General features: G+C 42.1%; 1 protein-coding gene across 2 annotated transcripts in view; it reads left to right on the forward strand.

Annotated features, from left to right (window-relative positions):
* REC114 (REC114 meiotic recombination protein) overlaps positions 1–17,224 on the forward strand; it is a 137,572-nt gene that overhangs the window by 26,226 nt on the left and 94,122 nt on the right. Inside the window, exon 1 of one of the 2 annotated variants that reach the window (XM_002825645.4) lies at positions 5,178–5,369. The exons of the other annotated variant lie outside the window; for it this stretch is intronic. Within the exon in view, the coding sequence (XP_002825691.1) occupies positions 5,211–5,369 (159 nt within the window). The 5' untranslated portion in view covers positions 5,178–5,210. Of the gene's footprint in view, positions 1–5,177; positions 5,370–17,224 lie in introns of those variants that run through there. 2 annotated transcript variants of the gene reach the window in all.

The following is a 17,224-nucleotide window of genomic DNA, read 5'->3' on the forward strand; positions in this document are numbered from 1 at the left end:
GTCTGCTCTGAAAGAGACATGCTAGGGTTCCAAAACCAGTCTTTCGGCCTGCCTCCAACAATGATGCTGACTTACTCACACAGCATCTCTCTGTGCTATTTATGCCACCTGCAAAATAGAGTTACACAGTAAAAGAATTTGGAATGAAAACACTGTTCAGTGAAATAAATGACTTTTTCTCTTTTTTTAAAACTTCAGGGGCTAGGTTTTTCTAACTGGTAATAGTTTTCTAAGAGGGGGATGTAGGGATCCAGTGGCTCATGCGTGTAACCCCAGAGGCTGAGGCAGGAGAACTGCTTGAAGCCAGGAGTTTGAGACCAGCTTGGGCAACAAAGCGGGACCCCATCTCTACAGAAAAAAAAGAAGGGGATGTTTTAACTCATAGTAACCTGTCATTTATTAGTTCTGCCTTCAAATGCTGTCATTCTGCTGCTTCTAGTCAGCGAGGCATTGGAGGGTCTACTTTGCATTTAAGAATGACTTCTCCCTCCTCTGAATGCTGGTTGTACCATCTTCCTGTATGCAATTATATTAAAGCTAAATACATGAGGGTAGGGACTGTCTATCTTGTTTGTTACTGTCTTGGTTTGAGTTTCCACAGAAGCAGACCCTGGGAATAAGCAGACCCTCAAGTGCGAGCAATTTATTTGAGAGGTGATCCCAGGAAACACTGATAGCGGAGGGAGACAGGGTAGGGAAGTTAGCCCAAAATGAATCATTACTAAACAAGTTAGCATCATGGGTAACTGGAACTTAATTCCACTGGAAAACTTAGGGAACAGGGTATTACACACATCTCAGAGCAGTCCCAACTGAGGAGTAAGGGAACTTGGGTATTTATATGACAGTTTCCATTAGTCATTGGTTTAGGGCTGCCCCCATTTAACATAACGGTACATCCACATGGAAAAGAATGATCCTTAATCCCTACTTCACTTCACACAAACAATATAATGCAAGAGGGATCATATACCTAGTTGTAAAAGTTAGAACCATAAAGTTTCTGGAAGAAAATGTGGAAGGATATGTGTGCAACCTTAGGGTGAGCAAAGTTTTCTTAGGCAGGACAGAGAAAACACTATTAAAAAAACCCGAAAAATTAATTAAAAAGTACTTAATCAAAATTAAATACATCTGCTCTTTACAAAAACATTGTTAAGAAAATGAAAAGGCAAGTAATGGAATGGGAAAATATTTTCATTACATATATCTGACAAAGGACTGGTGCCCAGAATATATAAAGAACTCCTACAAATCAACAATGTTCAATGATTTGAACAGACACTTCACACATAATTTATACAAATGGTCAATAAGCCAATATCATTCATCATCAGGGAAATGTAAATTAAAATCCTAATGAGAAACCACTAGACATCAACCAGAATGGCTCAAACTAAATACTTGGTAAGGCCAATGTCAGCAAGGATGTGGTCATGTCAGCAACTGGAACTCTTGTATTTTGCTGATGGGAGTGCAAAGTGGCACAATCACTATGGAGAACTCTTTGGCAGTTTTTTACAAAGTTAAACATACATCTCTCTAAGACCCAGAAATTATATTTCTAGGTATTTATTTATTTATTACTATTTTTTTGACATGGAGTCTCACTCTGTCACCCAGGCTGGAGTGCAGTGGTGCAATCTTGGCTCACTGGAACCTCCACCTCCCAGGTTCAAGTGATTCTCCTGCCTCAGCCTCCCGAGTAACTGGGATTACAGGTGCCCACCACCACGCCCAGCTAATTTTTGTATTTTTAGTAGAGACAGGATTTCACCATGTTGGCCAGGCTGGTCTCGAACTCCTGACCTCAGGTGATCCGCCCGCCTTGGCCTTCCAAAGCTCTGGAATTACAGACGTGAGCTACTGTGCCTGGCCCTCTAGGTATTTATTATTGAAGATAAATGACAACACACATCTACAAAAACAAAAAACAAAAAACAAAAAAAAAGCTTATACAAAAATGTTCATAACAGCAAAAACAAACAAACAAAAAACTAGAAAGCATCCCAAATGTCCACCAACAGGTGAAAAAAAGCAAGCTGTGAAGTAGTCATATAATAGAATGCTATTTAGCACTAAAAAGGAACGAATTATTGGTACATGCAACAACACGGATGGAGCTAAAAAAACAAAATTACACTGAATGACATAAACATATATAAAAGAATATATTCTGTGTGATTTCATGTATATAAAGTCCGGGAACAGGAGAGCTAAGGTGATAAATCGACCAGTGGCTGCCCTTGCAGGGTGGTCTGATTTGAGTAATGGAAAGGAGGCACTCACAAGGGAACCTGGTGGTTTTGAAAGTGTTCTATATTTTGTTTTGAATGGTGGTTACATGAGTGTATATAGATGCCAAAACTCACCTAATTGGATATGTGAGATCTGTGCTTTTTATTATCTAAAATTATACCTTAATAAAGATTACAGACTTATCTTTTAAAAAGAAAACACATTAGCCATTAACAATAGTGGGTGATTTGCTCAGTGTTCTGCCCTCTACTAGACTGTGAGCTTCAAGAGAGCAGAAGCCCCATTTGTTTTGCTCTTTACTATATGCTCAGCACCTATCATAGCACCTGGGACCACCTGAGTGCTCAAGTCATATTTGTTAATATTATAAGTTTGTAAGAGCCTCTGTGCATTGAGCTGTGGCTTTATCCTATCTCCCTTTGCAGACATGATCTGTTCTTGGCAGACGCTGGTGGCCCCAGAAGCTCGAGTACAGGTGCATTGTCTAGGAAGGGAGCTTGCAGGTGGGAACCCAGCAGGGCCCTGGGTGTCCTTGGGCACTGACAGGGTCCCAACTGTGAGCACCATCTGCTCCTGTGAAGGGTGTCTGACAGTAGCCGCAGCCCTGGACCTGGAAGGTGAGTACCTCTGAGACCCAAAGTCAGGCTCCCATTCCCATCCTCCCTGCCTGTAGGGAGTCCACGGAAAGTCACTTTAACCCTGGAAATAGAAAGCACCAACATATGTACCACTTCGTAATTTACCAAGTGTTTTCCCACATATGTTCTTATTTTATCTTCTCAATGACCCTGTAAAGTAGTTGTCTAATAACCTTATTTTACAGAGAGGTTAACTGACTTCAACAAGCTCACGCAGTTGGCAACGGACAAATCTCGGATTCAAACCAAGTTTTTAACCATTTATTCCTATATTAAATGCAGTACTGCTGTGTCATTTATGGACCTTCAGAAGCAATTTCTGAAACCTGACCCCTTCAGTAAGCTTTACCGGACTGCTGGAAAGATAAGTAGTAGGCCCCTCTTGCCTTTTATCCAATTTATCCCATATGCTTCCAAGATATTAACCTGCCTGGACCACTACTAGGATAGTGCCATTCTCCCATGCAAATTTTTCATATTCCTCATCACCTACCAAGTAAAATTCACATTCCTTAGCTGCTGTTCAATGCTCCTTTGCCCCAACTCACCTCTGTAGCCTCATTTTCCTTAAAAAACAACTTCGTATTCTAGCTGGTCATGTCATTATCCTCATTTCCACAACTTTACTCCTCAACTTCTCCTTCATATGGAACAACAGTTCCTTCCGTCTTCCCTTGGGAAATTTTTCTCACCCTTCAAGTCCTCACTCGAATACCACTACCACTCCCTATTGGGAAGATTTTTACTTCATTTGAACCCTGGGAGCACATGGTTTGTACCTTTCCTGTGGCATTAACTGTCAGGTGTCATGGTGTCATATTTGCACCTTGCTTGTCTTCCTTATTAGATCCTGTGATCCCAGAAGGTTAGATACATGCCTTATCCGTTTCTGTAGCCCCTATGGTGACTAGCATAGCTGTTTGCCCACTGTAGATATTTAATTGATACTTTGTAGAGTGAATACATTACCACCTCTCCAACCATTGTCTATGAATTGAATATCCTTTGGTATGCATAGCTTTAAACATTGTTTGCGTTTAATTCTATTTTATGTATTTGGTTAGCATAGTCTCTACCTCTGTATATTTTGCTTCTAACTTGACATAGATTGTATGACTATCTAAATTCTTTGCAAATGAGGTGGACACGTGGAGATTGTGGAGTCCACAGCTCTACTCTGGCTCTGCTGTTCACTGGCTGTGTAACCTTGGACAAACCACATCTACTCTCTGGATTATTTTACTTTATTTTATTTTATGAGACGGAGTCTTACTCTGTAGCCCCAGCCGGAGTGCAGTGCGACAATCTTGGCTCACTGCAACCTCCGCCTCCGGGGCTCAAGCAATTCTTGTGCCTCAGCTTCCCGAGTAGCTGGGGTTACAGGCGCCTGCCACCACGCCTGGCTAATTTTTTGTATTTTAGTAGCGATGGGGTTCACCATGTTGCCCAGGATGGTCTCGAACTCCTGAGCTCAGGCGACCCGCCCACCTCAGCGTCCCAAAGTGCTGGGATTACAGGCATGAGCCACTGCGCCCGGTCACTGGACCTTATTTTGCCTCCATCTATTAGATGGGGGTTATAATCCCTGCTTTGCTTCTTTAATTCACTACAAGGTTGTTGGGAGGATAAAGGAAATAACAGATGTGTAAGTGCTTTGCCGACTATAAATCACCCAGAAATGTCGTTTCATTGCATCTGCTGTTGAATGCAGGCACATCTTTTGCTGCTGGCAGCCCCCACCCATCTGCTCCTCTTTCAGTGAAAAATTGACTGTCGAGTGGCAGGGAACGTCGAGGGGGTGGCAGGATGGATGATGAGGAAGTAACCATGTCTCCTGAATGGCGTGTGGCACTGGGGCTTTGTTGTGGTGGGTGTTAGGTGAAGCGGGGACATTGTCTTCTGAAAGGCCGCTATGAGGAAGGGAAAAGCCTGTGTCCAGGCAGCCTCGACTACCAGCCTAGTTCCAGGGTGTAGGCTACAGGGAGTCAGGCAGTTTGGGAAACTTCTCAGACTCAGAGACTCAGAAGTTGACATGGGCTGCCTGAGGGAAGGTGTGGGCCCGAATGCTGTGCAAGTGCGACATCAACTTCCACTAATAAGGGTCACAACCGCCCTTTAATGTAGAAGCGACCATCTCGGTGCCCAAGGTCAAGAGAGATACCGAAGCCCGGAAATGCCCTAGGCGCGAATCTTCGGAGCCTGCCCATTGGCTTCCGCTGAACGGGAGGGTGGGCCCTGGGGTGCTCCGCTTACTGATTGGTTCGATGCCGGATTGGGCGGTCCCCGCCGGCAGTGCGTGTGGTGAGGCCGGACATGGCGGAGGCAGGAAAAGTGCCCTTGAGCCTCGGGCTTACCGGAGGAGAAGCGGCAGAGTGGCCTTTGCAGCGGTACGCCCGCTGCATACCCTCAAACACCAGAGACCCACCTGGGCCATGCCTGGAAGCTGGGACAGCCCCCTGCCCCACATGGAAGGTGAGGCCCGAAGGCAGGAATATCCCTGAGGTGCCCACAGCCCTCAGGCGGGGAGGCTCCGCGAATACACAGGGCCAGTGCCCCGAAAGCGATGCCAAGGGGACACCGAGTGACTGCCAGGCCTGTTGGGGAATGGACAGGCCGACAACTAAGATAGGAAATACATACATAGCAGTAGGAGACGTGGTTGGAACTCTTTACAGTCTCAAAATAATTATACAAGGGAGTAGTAAACATTCGTATATTCAATGTGTATTTATTGAGCGTCAAGTATGTGCTAGACTCTATTCAGGGTGCTAGGGATGGAGCAGTGAGCAAGATAAAACGCTCCCCACCCTTATTGATGTTTTTAGTTTAGTGGAGGATATACTGTTTATCCAAATAACTAATTACAGAAGGGATAACTGAGTCATCCCATAACCAAGCATACACTCAGGACTAAATTTGAATCCTCACGTTGCCAGTGAATTTCTGTGACCTTGCTTTAGTTACTTAACCTCTCTGTACATTATTTACTTTGTCTTAAAATAGAGATAATAATATAATAGTACAGGCCCTCAGAAATATTGGGATTCGGTTCCAGACCATCACAATAAAGCAAGTTACAAACTTTTGGGCTTCTCAGTACATACAAAACCTGTGTTTGCACTATACTGTAGTCTATTAACTTGTCTAAAAGAATTATGTCTAAAAGAACAATGTACACACCTTGATTCGAGAATACTTTATTGCTAAAAAATGCTAACACTCACCTGAGCCTTCAGCACGTCAGTCTTTTTGCTGCTGGAGGGTCTTGCTTCATGCTGGTGGCTGCTGACTGATCAGAGTGGTGGTTTCCCAAGATTGGGGTTGCTGTGGCAATTTCTTAAAATAAGACAACAATGCAATTTGTCACATGGATTGCCTCTAACTTTCAGGAAAGATTGCTCTGTAAAATGCAATGCTGTTTAATGGCATTTTTACCCACAGTAGAACTCCTTTCAAAATTGGAGTTAATCCTCTCACATTTTGCTGCTGCTTTATCAACTAAGTTTATGTGATATTCTAAATACTTTGCTGTCGTTTCAGCAGTGTTCATGGCATCTTCACCAGGAGTAGATGCCATCTTAGGAAACCCCTTTCTTTGCTCATCCATAAAAAGCAACTCGTCATCTCTTCCAGTTTTGTCGTAAGATTATAGCAATTCAGTCCCATCTTCAGGCTTCACTTCCAATTCTAGTTCTCTTGCTCTTTCTACACATCTGCAGTCCCTTCCTCCATTGAAATCTTGAACCCCTCAACAGTCATCCGTGAGGGTTGGAATCAACTTCTTCCAAATTCCTGTTAATGTTGATATGTTCCTCCCATGAATCACAAATGTTCTTAATGGTATCTAGAATGGTGAATCCTTTTCAGATGTTTTCAATTAACTGCCCAGATCCATCAGAGGAGTCACCATCTACAGAAGCTATAGCCTTATAAAATGTATTTCTTAAATAATAAGACTTGAAAGCAGACAATTACTCCTTGATCATGGGCTGCAGAATGAATGTTGTGTTAGCAGGCATGAAAACAACATTCATCTCTTTCTACATCTCTATCCAAGCTCTTGGGTGACCAGGTGCCTTGTCAATGAACAGTAATATTTTGACAGGAATCTTTTTTTCTGAGGAGTTGGTCTCAACAGCGGGCTTAAAATATTCAGTAAACCATGCTATAAACAAATGTGCTATCATCCAGGCTTTGTTGTTCTATTTATAGAGCATAGGCAGAGTAGATTTAGTACAGTTCCTAAGGGCCCTAGGACTTTCAGAATGGTAAATGAACATTGGCTTCAATTTAGAGTCACCAGTGGGATTAACCCCTAATGCAAGAGTCAGCCTGCCCTTTGAAGCTTTGAAGCCAGGCATTGACTTCTCTTCAGCTATGAACGTCCTAGATGGCCTCTTCTTCTAAGAAAAGGCTGTTTTGAATACGTTAAAAAATCAGATCAGACTTTGGCTTAAGGGAATGTTGTGACTGGTTTGATCTTCTATGCAGACCATTACAACTTTTTCCATTTCAGCAATAAGGCTGTTCCACTTATCATCCCTGTGTTCACTGGAATAGCATTTTTAATTTCCTTTAAGAACTTTTCCTTTGCATTTACAACCTGGCTAACTGGCATAAGAGGTCTAGCTTTTGACCTGTTTTGGCTTTCAACATGCCTTCCTCACTAAGCTTAATCATTTCTAGCTTTTCATTTAAAATGAGAGATGTGTGATTTTTCCTTTCACCTTAACACTTTGAGGCCATTGTAGGATTATTAATTGGCTGGATTTCAATATCGTCGTGTCTCAGAATAGTGAGGACCAAAGAGAGGGAGGGAGATAGAGCAAAGGCTGGTGGATGGAGCAGTTGGAATATACATATCATTTATTGATTAAGTTCACTGTCTTCTATGGGCATGGTTTGTGGCACTCCAGAACAATTACAATAGTAACATCAGAGATCACTGATCACAGATCACCATCAGATATAATAATAATAATAATGAAAAAGCTTGAAATATTGTGAAAATTACCAAAATGTGATACAGAGACATGAAGTGAACACATGCTGTTAGAAACATGGCACTGAGAGACTTGATTGATGTGGGGTTGCCACAAACCTTCAATGTGTAAAAATTGTAATATCTGTGAAGTGCAATAAAGCAAAGTGCAGTAAAGGGAAGTGTGCCTGTACCTACTTCATAGGATTATTTTGACCATTGCATAAGCTAATACATATCAATCACCTAAAATAGTGCCTAGTATATATTAAGTTAGGGGTTTGCTGTTATTATCATTTTGTTCTAGTGGTATGCTTTAACACCATGGGTTGCCAGTCATTCAGTTCCCTTTTGTCTGGTTTGACTATTGGATGAGGAACCTGGGATTTTGGATTATACACATACATGTACATCACATGTGTGCACACATGCATACATGTTTGTGTATTTTGGGCAGCAGTAGATAGGAGAAGAATTAAAGAGAATAAAGGTCCCAGGTAGCTGGGTGTGGTGGCTCATGCCTGTAATCCCAGCACTTTGGGAGGCTGAGGCGGGCAGATCACCTGAGGTCAGGAGTTTGAGACCAGCCTGGCCAACATGGCAAAACCCCGTCTCTACAAAAAATGCAAAAATTAGCCGGGTGTAGTGGTGCCTGCCTGTAGTCCCAGCTACTCAGGAGGCTGAGGTGGGAGAATCACTTGAACCTGGGAGGCTGAGGTTGCAGTGAGCTGAGATCGTGGCACTGCACTCCAACCTGAGTGACAGAACAAGACTCTGTCTCAAAAAAAAAAAAAAAAAAAAAATTCCCACAACATGTATAGAGGCCACAACATACCTGAAAAAACCTCGGCATGTAATGTATAGTGAGAAGGCTAGCAAATCTGGTGCTTAGAGAATAAGGGAAATGGTAGCTTGAGATAAGCCTGTCTGAAGAGGTAGGCCGGTGCCTTGTGAACATTATTATAAATCCAGTGGGAAGCCACGGAACAGTTTTAAGCAGAGGCATTTTCATCTTTGAAAGATCACTCTGGCTGTGGTGTGAAGATGGAATTGGAGGGGAATATGAGTGGATTCAGAAAGATCATTTAGTATGCTATTGCAATGTTACAGGCAAGAGATGATGATGGCTTAGACTCAGGGCATGGCAGTAGAGATAGGGATATTGGGAATATATTTTGGAGACCAAAATGAAAAGGCTTGGTGATTGATTGTATATGAGTGGTGAGAGTAAAGGACTTCTGGGTTTCTAGCAGAAGCAACTGAGTAGATGGTTGAAGAATGGGAAACACTAGAGGAGCAACAGTGAGGGAAAAATCCAAGATTTCAGTTTTGGATGTATTGAATTTCATAAGATTGTGAAGCATCCAAGTAGAGATATTGAATAGGTGGTCGGGTATATTGGTCTAGACTCAGAAGGAAGATCTGGGCTGGAGATGTAAAGGTGTGAGTCATCAGCATAAAGGTGATATTTATAGTCTTGGGATTAGGTGAGATTTGGGACCAAGCTTAAAGGTAATCCAACATTTGTAAGTTGGGTAGAGGGGACAGAGCCCCAAAGAAGATTGACAAGAGGCCTGGTGCAGTGGCTTATCCCTGTAATCCCAGCACTTTGGGAGGCCAAGATGGGTGGATCACTTGAGGTCAGGAGTTCAGACCAGACTGGCCAACATGGTGAAACCCGAGGCTACTTGGGAGGCTGAGGCAGGAGAATCCCTTGAGCCTAGGAGACAGAGGTTGCAGTGAGCCAAGATTGTGCCACTGCACTCCAGCCTGGGCAACAGAGTGAGACTCTGTCTCAAAATAAATAAATAAATAGGAAAATACAACAAGATAGCCGAACAGGAACAGCTCCGATCTGCAGCTTCCAGCAAGATCAACACAGAAGGCAGGTGATTTCTGCATTTCCAACTGAGATACCTGGTTCATCTCATTGGGACTGGTTGGACAGTGGTTGCAGCCCATGGAGGGTGAGCCGAAGCAGGGTGGGGCATCACCTCACCTGGGAAGTACAAGGGGTCAGGGAATCTCCCTCCCCCAGCCAAGGGAAGCCATGAGAGACTGTACTGGGAGGAATGGTGCACAGATACTGCGCTTTTCCCATGGTCTTCGCAATCAGCAGGCTAGGAGATTCCCTCTGGTGCCTACGCCACTGAGGGCCCTGGGTTTCAAGCACAAAACTGGGTGGCCATTTGGGCAGACACTGAGCTGGCTTCAGGTGTTTTTTTTTTTTTTTTCATATGCCAGTGGCTACGGGAATGCCAGTGAGACAGAACTGTTCACTCCCCTGGAAAGGGGGCTGAAGCCAGGGAGCCAAGTGGTCTGGCTCAGCGGGTCCCACCCCAACAGAGCCCAGCAAGCTAAGACCCACTGGCTTGAAATTCTCACTACTAGCACAGCAGGCTGAGGTTGACTTGGGATGCTGTATCTTGGTGGGGGGAAGGGCGTCCACCATTGCTGAGGCTTGAGTAGGTGGTTTTACCCTCACAGTGTAAACAAAGCCACCAGGAAGTTTGAACTAGGTGGAGCCCATGACAGCTCAGCAAGGCTGCTGCAGCCACACTGCCTCTCTAGATTCCTCCTCTCTGGGCAAGGCATCTCTGAAAAAAAGGCAGTAGCCCAGTCAGGGACTTATAGATAAAACCCACATCTCCCTGGAACAGAGCACCTGGGGGAAGGGGTGGCTGTGGGCACAGCTTCAGCAGACTTAAATGTCCCTGCCTGACAGCTCTGAAGAGAGCAGTGGCTCTCCCAGCACAGTGTTCAAACTCTGATAAGGAACAGACTGCCTCCTAAAGTGGGTCCCTGACCTTTGTGTCTCCTGACTGGGAGACACCTCCCAGTAGGGGCCGACAGACACCTCATATAGGAGAGCTCTGGCTGGCATTTGGTGGGTGCCCCTCTGGGACAAAGCTTCCAGAGTAAGGAACAGGCAGCAGCCTGTTCTGCAGCCTCCACTGGTGATACCCTGGCAAACAGGGTCTGGAGTGGACCTCCAGCAAACTCCAGCAGACCTGCAGAAGAGAGGCCTGACTGTTAGAAGGAAAACAAACAGAAAGGAATAGTATCAACATCAACAAAAAGGATGTCCATTCAGAGACCCCACCCAAAGGTCACCAACATCAAAGACCAAAGGTAGATAAATCCACGAAGATGAGGAGAAACCAGCGCAAAAAGGCTGAAAATTCCAAAAACCAGAAAACCTCTTCACCTCCAAAAGATCACAACTCCTCGTCAGCAAGGGAACAAAACTGGATGGACAATGAGTTTGATGAACTGACAGAAGCAGGCTTCAGAAGGTGGGTAATAACAAACTCCTCTGAGCTAAAGGAGCATGTTCTCACCCAATGCAAGGAAGCTAAGAACCTTGAAAAAAGGTTAGATGAATTGCTAACTAGAATGACCTGTTTAGAGAAGAACAGAAATGACCTGATGGAGCTGAAAAACACAGCACGAGAACTTCATGAAGCATACACAAGTATCAGTAGCTGAATTGATCAAGCAGAAGAAAGGATATCAGAGATTGAAGATCAACTCAAAGAAATAAAGCAAGAAGACAAGGTTAGAGAAAAAAGAGTGAAAAGAAACAAACACAGCCTCCAAGAAATATGGGACTATGTGAAAAGACCAAATCTATCTATGATTGGTGTACCTGAAAGTGATGGGGAGAATGGAACCAAGTTGGAAAACACTCTTCAGGATATTATCCAGGAGAACTTCCCCAACCTAGCAAGGCAGGCCGACATTCAAATTCAGGAAATACAGAGAACACCAGAAAGATACTCCTCGAGAAGAGCAACCCTAAGACATATAATCATCAGATACACACCAAAGTTGAAATGAAGGAAAAAATGTTAAGGGCAGCCAGAGAGAAAGGTTGGGTTACCCACAAAGCGAAGCCCATCAGACTAACTGCAGATCTCTTGGCAGAAACCCTACAAGCCAGAAGAAAGTGAGGGCCAGTATTCAATATTCTTAAAGAAAAGAATTTTCAATCCAGAATTTCATATCCAGCCAAACTAAGCTTCATAAGCAAAGGAGAAATAAAATCCTTTACAGACAAGCAAATGCTGAGAGATCTTGTCACCACCAGGCCTGCCTTACAAGAGCTCCTGAAGGAAGCACTAAACATGAACCAGTACCAGCCACTGCAAAAACATACCAAATTGTAAAGACCATCGATGCTGTGAAGAAACTGCATCAACTAACAGGCAAAATAACCAGCTAACATCATAATGACAGGATCAAATTCACACAACAATATTAACCTTAAATGTAAATGGGCTAAATGCCCCAATTAAAAGACACAGACTGGCAAATTGGATAAAGAGTCAAGACCCATCAGTGTGCTGTATTCAGGAGATCCATCTCATGTGCAAAGATACACATAGGCTCAAAATAAAGGGATGGAGGAATATTTACCAAGCAAATGGAAAGAAAAAAAAGCAGGAGTTGCAATCCTAGTTTCTGATAAAACAGACTTTAAACCAGCAAAGATAAAAAGAGACAAGGGCATTACATAATGGTAAAGGGATCAATGCAACAAGAAGAACTAACTATCCTAAATATATATGCACCCAATACAGGAGCACCCAGATTCATAAAGCAAGTTCTTAGTGACCTACAAAGAGACTTAGACTCCCACACAATAATAGTGGGAGACTTTAACACCTCATTGTCAATATTAGACAGATCAATGAGACAGAAAATTAACAAGGATATCCAGGACTTGAACTCAGCTCTGGACCAAGCGAACCTAATAGACATCTACAGAACTCTCCACCCCAAACTGACAGAATATACATTCTTCTCAGCACCACATCACACTTATTCTAAAATTGACCACATAATTGGAAGTAAAACACTCCTTAGCAAATGCAAAAGAACGGAAATACAACAAACAATCTCTCAGACCACAGTGCAATAAAATTAGAACTCAGGATTAAGAAACTCACTCAAAACCGCACAACTACATGGAAACTGAACATCCTGCTCTTGAATGACTACTGGGTAAATAAAGATATGAAGGCAGAAATAAAGATGTTCTTTGAAAGCAATGAAAACAAAGACACAACGTACCAGAATCTCTGGACACATTTAAAGCAGTGGGTAGAGGGAAATTTATAGTACTAAATGCCCACAAGAGAAAGCAGGAAAGATCTAAGGTTGGCACCCTAACATCACAATTAAAAAAACTAGAGAAGCAAGAGCAAACAAATTCAAAAGCTAGCAGAAGACAAGAAGTAACTAAGATCAGAGCAGAACTGAAGGAGACAGAGTCTCGAAAAACCCTTCAAAAATCAGTGAATCCAGGAGTTGGTTTTTTGAAAAGATCAACAAAATAGATAGGCTGCTAGCCAGACTAATAAAAAAGCAAAAAGAGAAGAATTAAATACATGCAATAAAAAAATGATAAAGGGGCTATCATCACTGATCCCTCAGAAATGCAAACTGCCATCAGAGAATACTATAAACACCTCTATGCAAATAAACTAGAAAATCTAGAAGAAATGGATAAATTCCTCGACACATACACCCTCCCAAGACTAAACCAGGAAGAAGTTGAATCCCCGAATAGACCAATAATAAGTTCTGAAATTGAGGCAGTAATGAATAGCCTACAACCAAAAAAAGTCCAGGACCAGACGGATTCACAGCTGAATTATACCAGAGGTACAAATAGGAGCTGGTACCATTCCTTGTGAAACTATTCTAAACAATATAAAAAGAGGGAATCCTCCCTAACTCATTTTACAAGGCCAGCATCATCCTGATATCAAAACCTGGCAGAGACACAACAAAAAAAAAGAAAATTTCAGGCCAATATCCCTGATGAACATTGATGCGAAAATCCTCAATAAAATTCTGGCAAACCAAATTCAGCAGCACATCAAAAAGCTTATCCACCACGATCAGGTTGGCTTCATCCCTGGCATGCAAGGCTGGTTCAATGTACACAAATCAACAAACGTAATCCATCACATAAACAGAACCAATGACAAAAACCACATGATTATCTCAATAGATGCAGAAAAGGCCTTCGACAAAATTCAACAGCACTTCATGCTAAAAACTCCCAATAAACTAGGTATTGATAGAATGTATCTCCAAATAATAAGAGCTATTTATGATAAACCCACAGCCAATATCATACTGAATGGGCAAAAACTGGAAGCATTCCCTTTGATAACCGGTACAAGACAAGGATGCCCTCTCTCACCACCCCTATTCAACATAGTATTGGAAGTTCTGGCCAGGGCAATCAGGCAAGAGAAATAAATAAAGGGTATTCAGATAGGAAAAGAGGAAGTCAAATTGTCTCTGTTTGCAGATGACATGATTGTATATTTAGAAAACCTGATCATCTCAGCGCAAAATCTCCTTAAGCTGATAGGCAACTTCAGCAAAGTCTCAGGATATAAAATCAGTGTGCAAAAATCACAAGCATTCCTATACACCAATAACAGACAAACAGAGAGCCAAATCATGAGTGAACTCCCATTCAGAATTGCTACAAAGAGAATAAAATACCTAGGAATCCAACTCACAAGGGATGTGAAGGACCTCTTCAAGGAGAACTACAAACCACTGCTCAAGGAAATAAGAGAGGACAAAAACAAATGGGAAAACATTCCATGCTCATGGATAGGCAGAATCAATATCATGAAAATGGCCATTCTGCCCCAAGTAATTTACAGATTCAATGTTATCCCCATCAAGCTACCATAACTTTCTTCACAGAATTGGAAAAAACTACTTTAAATTTCACATGGAACCAAAAAAGAGCCTGCATAGCCAAGACAATCCTAAGCAAAAAGAACAAAGCTGGAGGCATCAGCTACCTGACTTCAAACTATACTACAAGGCTACAGTAACCAAAACAGCATGGTACTGGTACCAAAACAGATATATAGACCAATGGAACAGAACAGAGGCCTCAGAAATAACACCACACATCTACAACCATCTGATCTTTGATAAACCTGACAAAAACAAGCAATGGGAAAAGGATTCCCTATTTAATAAATGGTGTTGGGAAAACTGGCTAGCCATATGCAGAAAGCTGAAACTGGATCCCTTCCTTACATCTTATACAAAAATCAGCTCAAGATGGATTAAAGACTTAAATGTAAGACCTAAAACCATGAAAACCCTAGAAGAAGACCTAGGCAATACCATTCAGGACATAGGCATGGGCAAAGACTTCATGACTAAAACACCAAAAGCAATGGCAACAAAAGCCAAAATTGACAAATGGGATCTAATTAAACTAAAGAGCTTCTGCACAGCAAAAGAAACTATCATCAGAGTGAACAGGCAACCTACAGTATGGGAGAAAATTTTTGCAATCTATCCAGCTGACAGAGGGCTAATATCCAGAATCTACAAAGAATTTAAACAAATTTACAAGAAAAAGTCAACCCCATCAAAAAGTGGGCAAAGGATATGTACAAAAGAAGACATTTATGCAGCCAACAAATATATGAAAAAAAGCTTGTCATCACTGGTCGTTAGAGCAATGCAAATCAAAACCACAATGAGATACCATCTCATGCCTGTTACAATGATGATCATTAAAAGGTCAGGAAACAACAGGTGCTGCAGAGGATGTGGAGAAATAGGAACACTTTTACACTGTTGGTAGGAGTGTAAATTAGTTCAACCATTGTGGAAGACAGTGTGGCAATTCCTCAAGGATCTAGAACTAAAAATACCATTTGACCCAGCAGTCCCATTGCTGGGTATATACCCAAAGGATTATAAATCATTCTGCTATAAAGACACATGCACATGTATGTTTATTGCAGCACTGTTCACAATAGCAAAGACTTGGAACCAACCCAAATGCCCATCAATGATAGACTGGATAAAGAAAATGTGGCACATATATATCGTGGAATACAATGCAGCCATAAAAAAGGATGAGTTCATGTCCTTTGCAGGGACATGGATGAAGCTGGAAACCATCATTCTCAGCAAACTAACACAAGAACAGAAAACCAAACACTGCATGTTCTCATTTATAAGTGGGAATTGAACAATGAGAACACATGGACATGGGTGGGGGGCATCACACACCGGGGCCTGTAGGGGAGTGGGGGGCTGGGGGAGGGATAGCATTAGGAGAAATACCTAATGTAGACGACAGGTTGATGGGTGCAGCAAACCACCATGGTACGTGTATACCTATGTAACAAACCTGCACATTCTGCACATGTACCCCAGAACTTAAAGTATAATAAAAGAAAACACAAACAAAAATAAATTAAATAAATAAATAAAAGATTGACAAGGGACAGAGAGTTGAGAAGCACCCAAGAGAATGAAGGTTTATCAGTGCTAAAGAGAGTTATTTCCAGGGGAAAGAGTGATTGATTAACTTTGTTGAATGATGCTGCAAAATGAAGAAACATGATGACTAAGGGATATCTATTCCGTTCAGCAGCGTGAACGTCCTTAATGGTCTACCAAGAGAAATTTAAGTGGAGTGAAGGGAGTGGAAGCCAGATAGGAGTAGGGTAAAAAATGGCTGATAGGTGAGGAAGTGTAGCCAATGTGCACAGAGAGTTCTTCTGGGAGGCTTGACTATTGATATGATTAGAGAAAGGGCACAATGAATTATTCACCACATTGTAGAATATTAGAGCCGGGGGCACTCCTTCAAGATTGAAATCAGTATATCTAGGACCATAAAAAAGGCATTAAATTCCTAGTTGTACTGTTTTGAAACCCTGTATCCTGAGAAATGATATAGGCTGAAATACAAAGTGAGGTGAAGAAGAGTTAAATATAAGGATGACTGACCTATAATTGGATCTTATAAAAAGCTGGGAATGTTTGATGACATATTTAATTTTTGAGACTGCTCCACAGGTTCCTTGATACCTTCTCGTAACACACTTTAAACCCTTTCTCCTAAAGCATCTGTGTTGGGTGCAGCTGAATAATTCTTAAATTCTTATCCTGCAACCCAGAGGCCAGGACATTTGACCATTCTAAGGAGTTGATTGTTATTACAATTTTTTTTACTTCTCTTTGCAAAGCTCTTCATAATTGCTTATAAGGAACAGTGCTTTTAACAGTTTTCAAATGTTTGGCATAAAGCCACAGCTACAGTGACAAGAGATGAGGTTGGCTTTTGCAGTGCTTTTGAAAACTGAACATTTGTACCTTCCTTTGAATCTGTGCCGAACCATCCTACCCGCTGTGATCAGTTTCAGCCTAGGTCTGTCATTTTTTTTTGGAAAAAACGAAAGAGAAAACAAGATTTGTTCTATTTTATGGGCACTGGGACTATTGTGCAATAATAATAATAAAAGATGAGCCATCTAAAGAACTGTACTCTCTA

The sequence above is a fragment of the Pongo abelii genome, chromosome 16, assembly GCF_028885655.2.
Source record: "Pongo abelii isolate AG06213 chromosome 16, NHGRI_mPonAbe1-v2.0_pri, whole genome shotgun sequence".
In the NCBI taxonomy this organism is placed as follows: Eukaryota; Metazoa; Chordata; class Mammalia; order Primates; family Hominidae; genus Pongo; species Pongo abelii.